The 13,011-nt window shown below is 32.0% G+C and overlaps 1 protein-coding gene across 1 annotated transcript in view; it reads right to left on the bottom strand.

The window, feature by feature from the left end:
* Positions 1 to 13,011, bottom strand: part of LRRIQ1 (leucine rich repeats and IQ motif containing 1) — a 171,021-nt gene that overhangs the window by 69,806 nt on the left and 88,204 nt on the right. The window contains exons 19-23 of the mRNA XM_010975087.3: positions 10,810 to 10,899; positions 10,029 to 10,150; positions 9,403 to 9,498; positions 9,075 to 9,154; positions 507 to 608 (exon numbers count right to left, since the gene is read on the bottom strand). Of these exons, the coding sequence (XP_010973389.3) occupies positions 507 to 608; positions 9,075 to 9,154; positions 9,403 to 9,498; positions 10,029 to 10,150; positions 10,810 to 10,899 (490 nt within the window). The remainder of the gene's footprint in view (positions 1 to 506; positions 609 to 9,074; positions 9,155 to 9,402; positions 9,499 to 10,028; positions 10,151 to 10,809; positions 10,900 to 13,011) is intronic.

Here is a 13,011-nt window from a genome sequence, read left to right as displayed (position 1 = left end):
TGTTGAGATAAGAATACAATCTGCCACTTAGATATTGCAAATCCTTTACCCAAGAAGTGAGTTGAACAAGCTTCAAATACAGTAAAATACTTAAAATTCCAGAGTTTAATTCATGATGTTTAGTGCAACTTGTTTCTATTGTCAGAAAATATATTAGAATATCACTTCAACATATACTCACTTTCATTGATGTAGGGTAATATTATCTAGTAGTGTAAAGTTTAAATAAAATTAGTAACACTGATGATATAGCATAAGATTTCTACATAAAGATAGAAGGAATTTAAGTTTATTGATACAAATACTAAACTACTATGCTAATGAATCAATATACCAAATTAGCATTTTAGCTCCAAAAGCAGTATTTTTACTTTTCTTTAATTATATTTATACCTAAGTTTTCATATATATACTTTGGTACTATTGAGGCTTTAAAAATTAGTTTTAAATGCAATTTTCCATCTTTATCTTTTTCACCTTTCTATATATCTGTGATTAAATCATACCTTCAAAGTAGCCATCTCTTTTGGGCTGTGCCTTCTTTGGTGATTTTATAACAGAAACTTTATCTTCATTGTTTTTGAATAATGCTAGACGCACAGTAGGATCTAGACAGAAAAAAGGAAAATAAGATAAAAGTGCAGCATTGGCTCTTTCCTTCTCTGAAATGGTTGTACCTTTTAAATAATAATATCAAAAAATAATACCCATTCTATAAAGCTCTGTGAAATTGATGATGATGTTATGTTAAAAAAGCTTTATAATATGACAAAGTAACCAACCATTTCTATATTCTTGGTTATCTGATTAAACACATAGCCAAAACTTAATACAAAGAGCAGAAATACTAATAATGTGAAAACCTTTACATGTAAATTTTCTAGTTCTGGCACCATCTTTTTAGTTAGGGAGTTGTTTCACTGTTTATTACTTCATCTCCTTTGTTAAATTCCTGATATTTCTGCTGGAATAAAGTAACATTTCCATAAATGTATAATAGAGAAAAGCTATTATTATAGTAAAAACCATATACCCTGCTTTTTTCCTCCTCTAAACTATAAGGAGCTAAGATAGGAGATGGAGGCAAGACAACCAATAAGATGAGAAACAGGTAAAACATAATTTTCATTAATTTTACAGATAAATGGATTTATCTTGTGCCTTGATGTATGATATTTCACATAACAAAGATGCATGAATTATAAATACTTTATAGCCAAGAGAATTCTAAATCTATTAATTTTATAAAATAATTAGGATGACTGTAAATGTAGGGCTCTGTAAGATTTAATTGATAATAAATGGTTCTATGGAATGTGAAACTGGGGATTAGTGCAGTTGAATTAAGACAAAAGGTTTTTGCTTGTCAAAGAACTGTAAGCAAAGAAAACAGAGAAGTAAGTAACAGGAAGTAGAATAAAGAGTGGGAAGTGATGCATTCAAAGTAGGTTAACATACCTGCTTTAAAAAAAGTAGGTTGCATCTGACTGATATGTTGTATGTCAACTATACCTCAATAAACAAATAAATAAATGAAGTAGATTATCATAAAACCACAATTCAGAGCAGCATACATTTTCTTAATATCTTACACCATCTTGCAAAAAGGGACTTTAAGACTCTTTGATAAATAGCTAGTGCAATACAGACATAGTAAACAAACTTCTGGTTACCTGGGGGGAAAAGGGGTGGGAAAGGATAAATTAGGAGTTTAAGATTTGCAGATACTAACTACTACATATAAAATAGATAAACAACAAGTCTCCACTGTATAGTAGAGGGAACTATATTCAATATTTTGTAGTAACCTACAATGAAAAAGAATATGAAAAGGAATATATGTATGTATATGGATGACTGAAACATGCTGTACACCAGAAACTGACACAACATTGTAAACTGACCATACTTTAATAAAGGAAAAAAAATCTAATGCAACAGAAGAGAATATACCTAAATGAAAAAATAAGATTTAAAATGTCACCAAATCTAAATTACATATTTTAATTAAATGTTAAGGTACCATGTTTTTTAGAATGTGAATTAGAAGAGCAGAAAAGCACCTGTAGTTATCCTCAAACATGAGCATAATGAAGATTTCCTTTAGTCTTCCAGTAATAATTTATCCTTACTAAGCATGATTTACATGTTTCAGAGAGATTATATTTTTCAGATTAGGACAAATGTTGGTCAATATTTGGGCACATTTCATAATTATAAGTGACTTAAGGTATTATAAGAGTTGGGTGCTTCTATATGAATTCAATAAGAATTATCAATAAGAAAAATTTAAAAAACTTCTGTCTATACATATTTAATAGAATAAATAATATATATCACCTAAGGTATTCTCAAAAAAATATTGGCATGTCAAAAGAGCACTAGTCAATCAGGAAGACAGATTACTATGGGTTTACATACTGTTTGATACCCTACTATAACCTGCTGACTTTTTTATTCCTTCTCTTGGCTTGCTTGCCTGTTAATTGGATCTATGTATTTCCTGAGTAGATATTACAATTTGACAGACCTAGGTTAGATCCAAGCTCCAACTTTTACTAGTTGTATGACTCTGGACAAATTAATCTCACCTTCTGCCTCCTTTTTTGTCCAGGAGAAATAATACTTGAAATATTACTGTGAGAATTAATGAGATAATGTGTGGAAAGCATCAAGACTCATGCCTACGTAAGTGTAAGGACTCAACAAAGGGCAGCTGGGAAACATATAATTACAACGTAAGCAACAATATTGTTTCCAACTGATTATATTCTTGGAAAAGATCTTAAATCCTTCCTACAATAAGGTGGGGAATAAAGGAAATTGATGAATCCATAATAGAGTTCATTTTATTCATCTAGCTCATGAAATAAAAGCTTTCATAAGTTTTTTTGCACTCGTTTGGGCAACTATCTCTCTACGACTTGATTTTTTAATATGTAAAACATGAATAAGGTTGTACTTTCCTCATACATTTATCAAGATTAAATAATTTAACACATATAAAATATTTAGAGGAGATGTCTCGCTCAGTGTGCTCAATAATTTTACTCACTGAGAGCAGAGAAAGAGTACTATATTTTCAGTATCTTTTTATTTCAAAACATTTTGATTGTACCACCTTAAATTGACCTAAAACAAATTAATTCAAACTGCAAAGGAATAATAGTAAGAAACAATGATAAGGAGCAAAAAATGTAGTAATTCTAAGTCAAATTGTAACAATTCTACCTAATAAAATTGAAAACTGAAAAAAAAAAAGCAATTCTAGATGGGGAAAAAAAAATCACTTGATTCTGATAGTCCCTAGAAAGACCACCATGAATGACACTATTGTTACCCTCAAAAAATACACAATCGAGTAAGAAAGCCAGGAGATAAGGATATCATAAAGAGCATTACGGAGTCATTTAAACCTAGTCCTTAGGGATCATCAATGGCAGGTCTGCGTTGCTGTTTTTTAAATCTTTGTATCTCTCAGTATAACTTGCCCAGTGTCTTGGAAATAGGTTTTATTTTATTTTTATGCTTTTATTTATTCACTTATTATGTTAGTTGAAGTATAGTCAGTTTACAATGTGTCAATTTCTGGTATACAGCATAATGTTTCAATCATCCATATATATACATATATTTCTTTTCATGTTCCTTTTCATTACAGATTGCTACAAGATATTGAATATAGTTCCCTGTGCTATACAGTACAAACTTGTTTATCTATTTTATTTTTTATATGTAGTAGTTAGTATCTGCAAGTCTCAAATTCCCAATTTATCCCTTCCCACCCCCATTCCCCTTGGTAACCATAGGTTTGTTTTCTATGGCTGTGAGCCTGTTTCTGTTTTGTAAATAAGTTCATTTGTATCTTTTTTTTTAGATTCCACATATAAGTAATATCATATGGTATTTTTCTTTCTTTTTCTGGCTTATTTCACTTAGAATAGACGATCTCCAGGTCCATTCATGTTGCTGCAAATGGCATTATTTTATTCTTTTTTATGTCTGAGTAGTGTTCTATTATTGGCTGGGTAGTATTCCATGGAAATAGGTTTTAAATACATCTTTATAAAATATTTAAAGAAACTCGTAAGCTGAGTTTCCATTATTATGTGGCTCAGTGCTGAACATTTTTATATCTGTTATCTCATTGAAGTAACACAATTTTATGTATTATAATATCCTTAAAATTTTTTCATCCCCTGTGTAATCCCCCCAATTTTTATAATCCTAATCTTAGCTTTCTTGTTTATCTCATTCTAGTTAACTCTTTATATGTGAAAATCTGGTTATTACCCATTTTCTGTATCTGCCACACATAGCAGTGCTGTAAAATAAGTTTTATGCTAAGGCTGGATAACTAGCTGTAATTCATCATTTTATAAGGAGTATTTTCACTAATTTAAATTTGCCTTCTCAAATATAAACATATTTAAATGACTATAATGCACACACAGAGTCATACACATACACACAGTCAAATGTAGAGACTTTTACCTAATTTATTGCTGATTCAGTTAACAGTTATTTATGGAACATCTACCGTGGTAATTAGGTTGAAGAAATTCAGTGGGGAACTAGTGGGGTCTTGGTCCTCCAGGATCTTACTATTCAAATGGGTATTTTATTATTGTTTTGTTGAGGGCACAACAAAGTAACACTTGATCAAAATTCTTGTGAGTTCTTTTTGGAAATCACTGAAGTAAACAAAATAAATCATCAATAAAATTCATTTTGTCACAGCTTTGTCTAAGCTGCTCCCTTTTGATTGTTCCTCCTTAACATTCCTTAGTTACCTTATTTTGCAACCTGATCTCTTTTCTATAGTCCATGAACTGCTTAATTCATGTTAAGAAGTTAGCTTTTCTTGTTTTCTAGCTGGCTTACTTCTTGGCTATAAGTAAGTGTTACCAACACAGACTCAAGCTTTGTTTTTCACTGAAATAAAATTAGCAAATGTTTACTGAATATTTAACATGGACTTGACACTGTGCTAGGTGTTACAAACACCTGCAAGATTTTTATCCATAGTTGTGGCTCTACCTTTATTACTAAATTCACCTCGTTTGCTTCATCCTGCTCTTTCTCTCCTCTAACTACGAAGTTTGAAATTTGATATGCCCAAATTTGATAATGTTGGAAAACTCCGTTACGTCTTCAGGCTTATGGTCTTAGCCCTTAAACTTCTTACCATTTGCTCTTCACCAAAATTCCTATGCTGAAAGACCCCATCCTCTCTGAGGAGTGCTCCACATAAAACTAACCAACCACTCTCTTTCTTCCGTCTGATTCAGCTCAGTCCTGCTGCCAATTGTGCTCACTATCTTCAGGATACTGATTCCCCATGTTTTCAATAAACCAGCAACTCTCACCTTACACACGATTTTCTTCACTGCCCTACTAAACTCTAAACTTCCCTGGGTGTCTGCTAAATTCCAAGCCAGATCACCAAATTCTGAAATTACTTCTGTGCATGAGGCAACAGCAAAATAAGAAGAGAAACAAAAACTCCACTAAAACAAGACTAGTCCTTACTGGTTTGTGCTTATGTCCATCATGAGGGCAACGGCAATACTTTGGTAGAAATAAAAACAACCCATTCCTGAACTGAGTAAATCATGGTCACTCCTCACAATTTTAGATTCCATCCTGTGGCTTCCAGTCAACTTCTCCGCTCCCTGCCTCTCCCCCTCCTCTGTCTTCTCATTTATCCTAACGGAAGTCATCAATACTGAGTGCCCCCTGATGCTGCCCAAACTGCATGCTCTTCCAGCCCTTTGCTTCTTCATTGATCAGCAACCTCAGTGGTATTCTTCCTCTATCTACGACTTTTTAAAAATAACTGACCCCTTACCTTTTGCCCTATTTTCACTCTCACCTTAAATTAAAAATTGTTGACTCACATTCCGTGGCTAATAAATATATCTACAAGCTACAAACAGCCAATATTATTAAGAGCTTGCTACTGAGCAACTTGCTCTATGGTTTTTCACGCCATGAAATGCGAGTTCAAGCTTCCACACTTTGTGCATTTATGCCTCCCCTCCTTGAGGATTAGTGCTGTGTCAGATTGTAGGATGTAATTGGTTCCCTCAATTAGAAGTTTCTTTTCTGACTGCCCCACTTGACACTCTCCCTCCCTCCCCTCAAAGAGTGGATTAGTCTCTAGCAGTTTTATGGACAATGCTGCCCTCTGGTGGCTTGAAATTTTCAAGTCGACAAGTTGTTCATGTTCATACACATAGATAATTGGATATTTGAAAATTACTAGTAAGTTTTCAAGCGTTTAACAGAATTCAAATATTTAAAACAACATTTTAATTTATTAGTGAGTAAAGTTTAAAATTACAGCCATTATTTTAGGTTGACTCAAATAAGTTAATAGCATATCACAATTTGATTGCATTAGTACTAGAAAATTCTTCATTCTGTAGGAGGAAAACCTGAGTTACAGAGTCTTAAATGATTTGCCTACAGACACAAAATAACATAAGTGCTACATCAACAACCTCCTAAAGATTAAAGTATCAAAAGTAGAAAGGATCCCACTGATTTTCTTTTTCACGTTTTTCATCTTTAATCTTACCTTGAATATTTCTATTCTGTGTATCTGTTGTGAAGGGGAGTAGAAAAAAAGAGTGAGGAGAATTTAAAGGTCGTCATTAAGTTTTACATTTCAGAATTCAAACTTTAAAGAAAAAATGCTTTTATTTCACCAATCTAATAGTATGTATTTTTGTTTTTGGGGGGAAGGTAATTAAGCTTATTCACTTATTTTTTAATGGAGGTACTGGTGATTGAACTCAGGACCTCATGTATGCTAAGTGTGTACTGTACCACTGAGCTATACTCTACCCCTAATCTAACAGTATTTTGATAAAACAAAAGCAAAACAAAAGCTTAGTATAGAGACACAAAACCTCACATAGTAATAAGAATGCAATTTGGTTTACAATCATGTAATTAGAATGAATATCTCTCTAAAAAGTATACAACTGCCAGTCTGGTTTTTTACCTGATAGGTCATGCTTAATGACCACTGTCAAAATGTGAAATTTAAGATGTGGTTGTTAACTCGGATGGCTGGTTTTCATTTTTCATTTGTTACCCTACTATGCCCCCTTGTGACAGGTAAGAGGAGCCTTAATTTTTGCTTCATAATAATTATGAAATTTTTGGCCATTAAAGCAATGATTTTTATGTTTGGGCAGATATTCCGTATTAAAACTTATTCTAAAATATTACTGACTATGCTAATTTATTAAAAATGTACTCAACCTAAAAAAAAGTCCTCAGTTACAAGAATTAGCAAGAAAGATATATTTTCCAGAGGTAGATTTTAACAAGAAAATTTTTCCTTAGCTTCACTATCAGAGAGTACTGCAAACACTGTAGATATCTAAAAAAATAGATCTTTTGAACATAAATAAGTAATAATTATTTGTTGAACGTTGGCTGAGTCAATCTTTAAGCCACTTTTGATATTTGAACTTGCCCCAGCAGTTTCAGAAACTTATACTATTTTCAAAACACCTATTTGAACAATGTTTTTGATACTCTTGAAGATGAGTAGAAACATACATCGAAACAACAAAACAGATTATCAAACTACCCTGATTTACTGCATTGAATTCCACTGCCCCAGGACTGAGAGCCTCATTCTCGTTAGGGCTGGGAGTTACATTTCCCCGGGTGATCACTGCATACTATTCAGTTCATAGACAGCCCTGATGAACTTAACAGGCGTTTGCAAAACAAGATTGCAGGAGACACAAAGCAAAATAAGTTGACAAACAGAGCATATAGTTTACATTTTCTTGAAAAATGCTTAAAGTTTCAATATTTTAAACCTGACAAACTTTTAGTAAATGACAAAAATATTATCTTGAGAGGGTAAAAGATAAAATTAAGGTATCACTAATATAATGCCAAAAAAGGAAAGTTGAACATTCGTAAATATAAAAATGAATCATCAGTACTTTATCAATGGCTAATGAGTCCTGTGCCAACAAATATCAGTTATTCCTTGGAAACAGTGATACTTTGGTTAGTTTTATTTATGTCTAAAAAAATTAAATATATATATTTCTTGGAATTCTACAAATGAATTGATTAAAAACAATAAATGGAAAAATTAATAAGGATAAAAATTAATCTGAGTGCTTCTTTGTATGCTGTAAGTTAGAACTACAGGATAAATACAGATTCCTTGCTCTTCTCAGGAATAATGGCACTTTATGAAACATTTCACTGACATTAAGATCTTTATAAGAGAAACTGATGAGTGACAGAAACTCAAAACAGTTAAAATAAAAAGTCATGCTACTTATATTAAGCCTATGAGTCCATGAGTAAATATTTATGAAGTGTAAGTAAATGCAAAGTTATATGAAATAAATAATTTTAAATAGCTTTAATTATACATTTAAAGTTAATAACCTGCTACTTCTTGCTCTGACATCTATAAACTACTCAACATATCAAGTAATTTTACTAAAATGATTAGAGGTGTCCAAAGAAAGATGTGATTTGAACAGCCTGGAAGTGGGGGAGAAAAAAAGACGCCTTCGAACATGTCTCAAGCTCAGCATAATCATGAAAGAGACACACTGTGCTCCTTTTCCAGACTGTCAAGCTGTGAAGTCTTCAGAGCCGATATTCATGGAACTGATGAGTTTATATAAATTGTTTATTGAATAATCCAGTGATTTAAAATCACATAAAGGAATAAGCACATGAAGCAGACGCTCTTTAGAATCGACATTTGCTGAGATGAACCAGCTTAGAAACCAATTACAGCATAATTCTCAGTGTACAATAGATAGAGTAGTCAACAGCAAAGTAGAAAAGAAACATGGGGAAGTGAAAATAGCATTTAAGAGTATAAAATCATTCGATGTAATATCATAATCTTCTCTAAGTTTTCTTGTTCTTTTTCATGAAATTATTACCTTAGACATACTCATGTCTGTGAATTTCACTTCTGTCTTTATTAAATACAGTTTGCTAAAAAATAATTTAAAAGATTTTATCTTCAATGTCAGACAGTTATTATTCAAAGATCATTGATTACTCACCTAATTTTTTCAATTTCTTTGATTTCATTTTCTGTGCTCTCTTCAGCATTTGCTGAGCAGTAGAAATATCTTTAAAGCCCCTATTAAAAGATTAAATTTAACAAAGGCAAAAAAATTCAGACTATATTTATATATGCATATACATATAAATATACATATCTGGATTATACCAAAACAAATATGAATTCCCATTTAAGAATCTGTAATTTAACAGACATATAGTTTCTTAAAAACTAATAAGGGTATTCTTGAAATCTCAAAAAATATGCCTTGGACATTTAAAAGTTTCTCAATTTCTTAATATTTTAGTGTAAAACAGACCACATACCATTCTTCTGAAATTTTTTCCTCTTTTTCAGATTTTAGCAAATTCTTTCTGCTGATCTTAGATTCAGGTGTCCACGATAGAGTTCTATTTTCTGATCTGGCAATAGGGAAAAACCACACTGAACTGAATCAACCCAAGTATATCAGCAGTTTTTAAAACTACAAGCTGTTTATGTTGTCTCAAACTTGGAAATAAAATACATTTAAGTTACAGAAAAACTTTATCTTGAGAAGTAATAAAAGTCTGCCATTAATTTAAAATGTTTACATTTCAATTACTTGAAGCATATTTCAATCCTTTTGTTGAAAGAAACTCAGCATTGGAATTTTTATTCTAATCCTTATCTCTACCTATATAGCAGTATTTAAAAGTCCACTTGTTTAAAACAATTAATTATATTATTTCAGTGACACTTAAGTTTTGTAGTTGCTGTAATGAACTTACCTAACACATTTTTCTTACACTGAAAACTCCATAAAATCACTACATTTTCACATTAAATGCTTTTTCCAACTTCTAAACAAGAAAATTCATTCCTATTTTCATCATCTTACTGCTTTTGTAAGGAGTGTAATATTCTTATCATTCATTAGAGGTTGTTCCTCTAAAAGAGTGATTTAGCTTACCTGCTATTAAATTGTGTGTGTTCCGATGAAAACCAATTTTCTTTCTCATTACATAGCCATGCTTGCGCCGGATGACTTGGTAAATTAAGTGATGTGTCATCATATTTTAAGGTTCCAGAGAGCTTATCAGAAAAAATGTATATAAGTATAAAATAAATTGAAAAAAATCTAGCACTTATATTGTATGACTTTACATGCATAGTATCGAGTAGCCTCAGGGGAACTCATATAAAATCTGAAAATTAAACTAAAGTGAAATTTATGGAATATACATACAAATGTCCTTTGTTGTAGCTGTAAAGTATATGCTTTTTGGTATAGTTTGCATATACAAAATGATTAATAGCAAAGATCTTGAAAAAATCTCAGAAAAACAAAAACTTCAAAGATTATCAAATAAATAACAGATATTGCAGTTCATTGACCTCTGACTGAGAATCTTCAGCTGTTGCCCTTTTAATGCATATTTTTGTATTTCTAAAGTGCTGTCAACTAGTGATTTTAGTCTACTGCCAAATATGCAGCTGAAGCATATCATTTTTTTTTTTTTGCTACTGTGAAATAAAGTGTTGAAAGAAATCCAAAATAAAGAAAAAAATCAGAAGCAAGTGAAAGAAAAGCTACATGAAAAATTACATCTGGGGATGAGGAGGAAGTCAGAGGCTTCTAAAAGTAATTGTGTTTTTCAAGTCAATAAATAGTATTATTAATCACTGCAGCATAGCATAACCTTAAGAAACGAGCAAAGATTGAGCACTAAGAGGTTTCCATGACATGTTACCTTTGGCCGGTGCAGCTGGTTTGGAAGAAGCAGTGTTTGTGAAGGGAAGCGGGCGGAATCTAAAGCTAGCCATTCTTTCTCTAAGGCAGACTGCACAAATAATAACATGAATGTACATAATTTAGTTTGCATAACTTTTACAAGATTCTTTTAAATTGTCTTACACACTACAAATGTTAAGAAAGTGTACCAACATTTTTATTTAAGAAAAATTTGCCACTTGATCTTATGAGATGTTATTCATTTGTTTAATGTAAATATTCTTTAAAAAAGTGGTGTAAGATTTTCCATCCCCAAGTGGGATAAAGTGAGAACTTGAGTACTCACGTGCTTTAAAAAAAAAAGAGGTGCAGACTCACAGACACAGAGAACAAACTTATGGTTACCAGCGGGGGGAAGAGGGTGGGAAGGGATAAATTGGGAGCTCGAGATTTGCAGATACTAACAAATATACATAAAATAGATACACAACAAGTTCATACTGTATAGCACAGGGAACTACATTCAATATCTTGTAGCAACTTATGGTGAAAAAGAATATGAAAATGAATATACGTATCTTCATGTGTGACTGAAGCATTATGTCGTACACCAGAAATTGACACAACATTGTAAACTGCCTATACTTCAATAAAAATATACATGTACAAAAAACAAGAGGTACAGATTGTTCAGTGTATTTAACTGTTTGATAACTATAACTCTGAACCAACTCTAGATGTAACAGAGGGAAATAATCTTTTAGCTCTTTATAATGCAAATTGTAATACTTTTCATCAAAACTTACTGCTAAATATTTATAGTATTTTAACATTAGTATCAATTTTTCTATAAGTACTATCTGTAAGATAGCTTTTACTTAATTTTTGTTCAAAATTTTGCAAATTTTCTGAACAGATGGAAAAAAGAATTTTGTGGCAATACATAGAACATGGTTCCTGATATTATATTCTCTAATTCAAGTATTTGAATGATAAAAGTATAAATTTAAATTTTGAAATTATCTTATTTTAAATCACTTCACTCTTCATCTTACAACATCTTTATTTCATTTATGTAATTTCCAAAATTTATTTTATTTTTCTAAATGGAACTATACTAGTTATGCCAGTGTTGTATAATTTAACATATAATTATCTAAATTTTATTTGTTTGGGTTATCTAATATTGTTTAAAATAAACTTATGTGGTTCCATAGCATTTTTTGAATTTTTAAGAAAAAAGGATGAGCAGAACACCAATGAACTTGTTTTTTAAAAATGTTCTAAAATGATCAAACATATTTATGATTTGAAAACTGGAACGAGTACAATCTGAGAAGACCTAAATGCAATTTTCCATTCATGCAGCTTTAGTGTTCCTTGACTATTTCTTGAAAGACCTTTGGGAAGGCAACATAAGGCCTCCTGACTACAGGCCAGCAATGCAAATGACGGACTTTTACTTATAGCATGTTGTCTTGGGAAATCTAATCAAATTCATTTGAATACCTACATAAAAAGGACACTTCTCCTCAGCTGTACACAGGAACATTGTCCAATTCCTTCTAGGAAGAGATTATTAATATATATATAATCACAGTCATATACTGGTTATATCTGGTTTAAGAAGAGCCATTTGATGCAAGTTTGCAAACATTATTCAGGGCTCAGATTTAAAATTCTTTCTTTTATATGACAAATAAAAGAAAATTCAGATCTATCCCGGGAAAGATCAAGGCCCACGGCATATCAACTATCATTAAATTAGTATTCTTACTCTGTAAAATTGTCAAAATGAAGAGAAGATGTGGATACACTATTACACAAGGCAACGTGCCAGGGGATTCTGGGAAGATGGGCAGTGGGGAGTAGGAAGCACAAGGAACCTGTCTCCTAACCTAGACAACAAGTGAACTGGCAGAATCTGGTGTAAGTAGTTCGGACCTTGAGAGTTTACTGAAGACTTGTAATGTCCTGGGGAAGACCTGGGTGGTAAACTGTGGTTAATTTGGTCAATTTCAGCTCTCAGCACAGTGGCCGCCATCCATCCTTCACCCCACAGCCCCATGAGATAGGCAGTTGTTCCTGTGTTTCAGGATTAGCTTGCACACAGTTTACAGGAGCCATGGTGGACAATGAGGACACTGTCCTCCAAACAAATACTGGTGATCTGTGCTCTGACTGCTGATTGTTGCTTCTGATCACAGATCTGCAAAGATTT

Source organism: Camelus dromedarius, chromosome 11 (assembly GCF_036321535.1).
Source record: "Camelus dromedarius isolate mCamDro1 chromosome 11, mCamDro1.pat, whole genome shotgun sequence".
NCBI classification, from domain to species: Eukaryota; Metazoa; Chordata; class Mammalia; order Artiodactyla; family Camelidae; genus Camelus; species Camelus dromedarius.
Note: the sequence above shows the minus strand (reverse complement) of the source record. Positions and strands in the feature narration are given on the sequence as shown.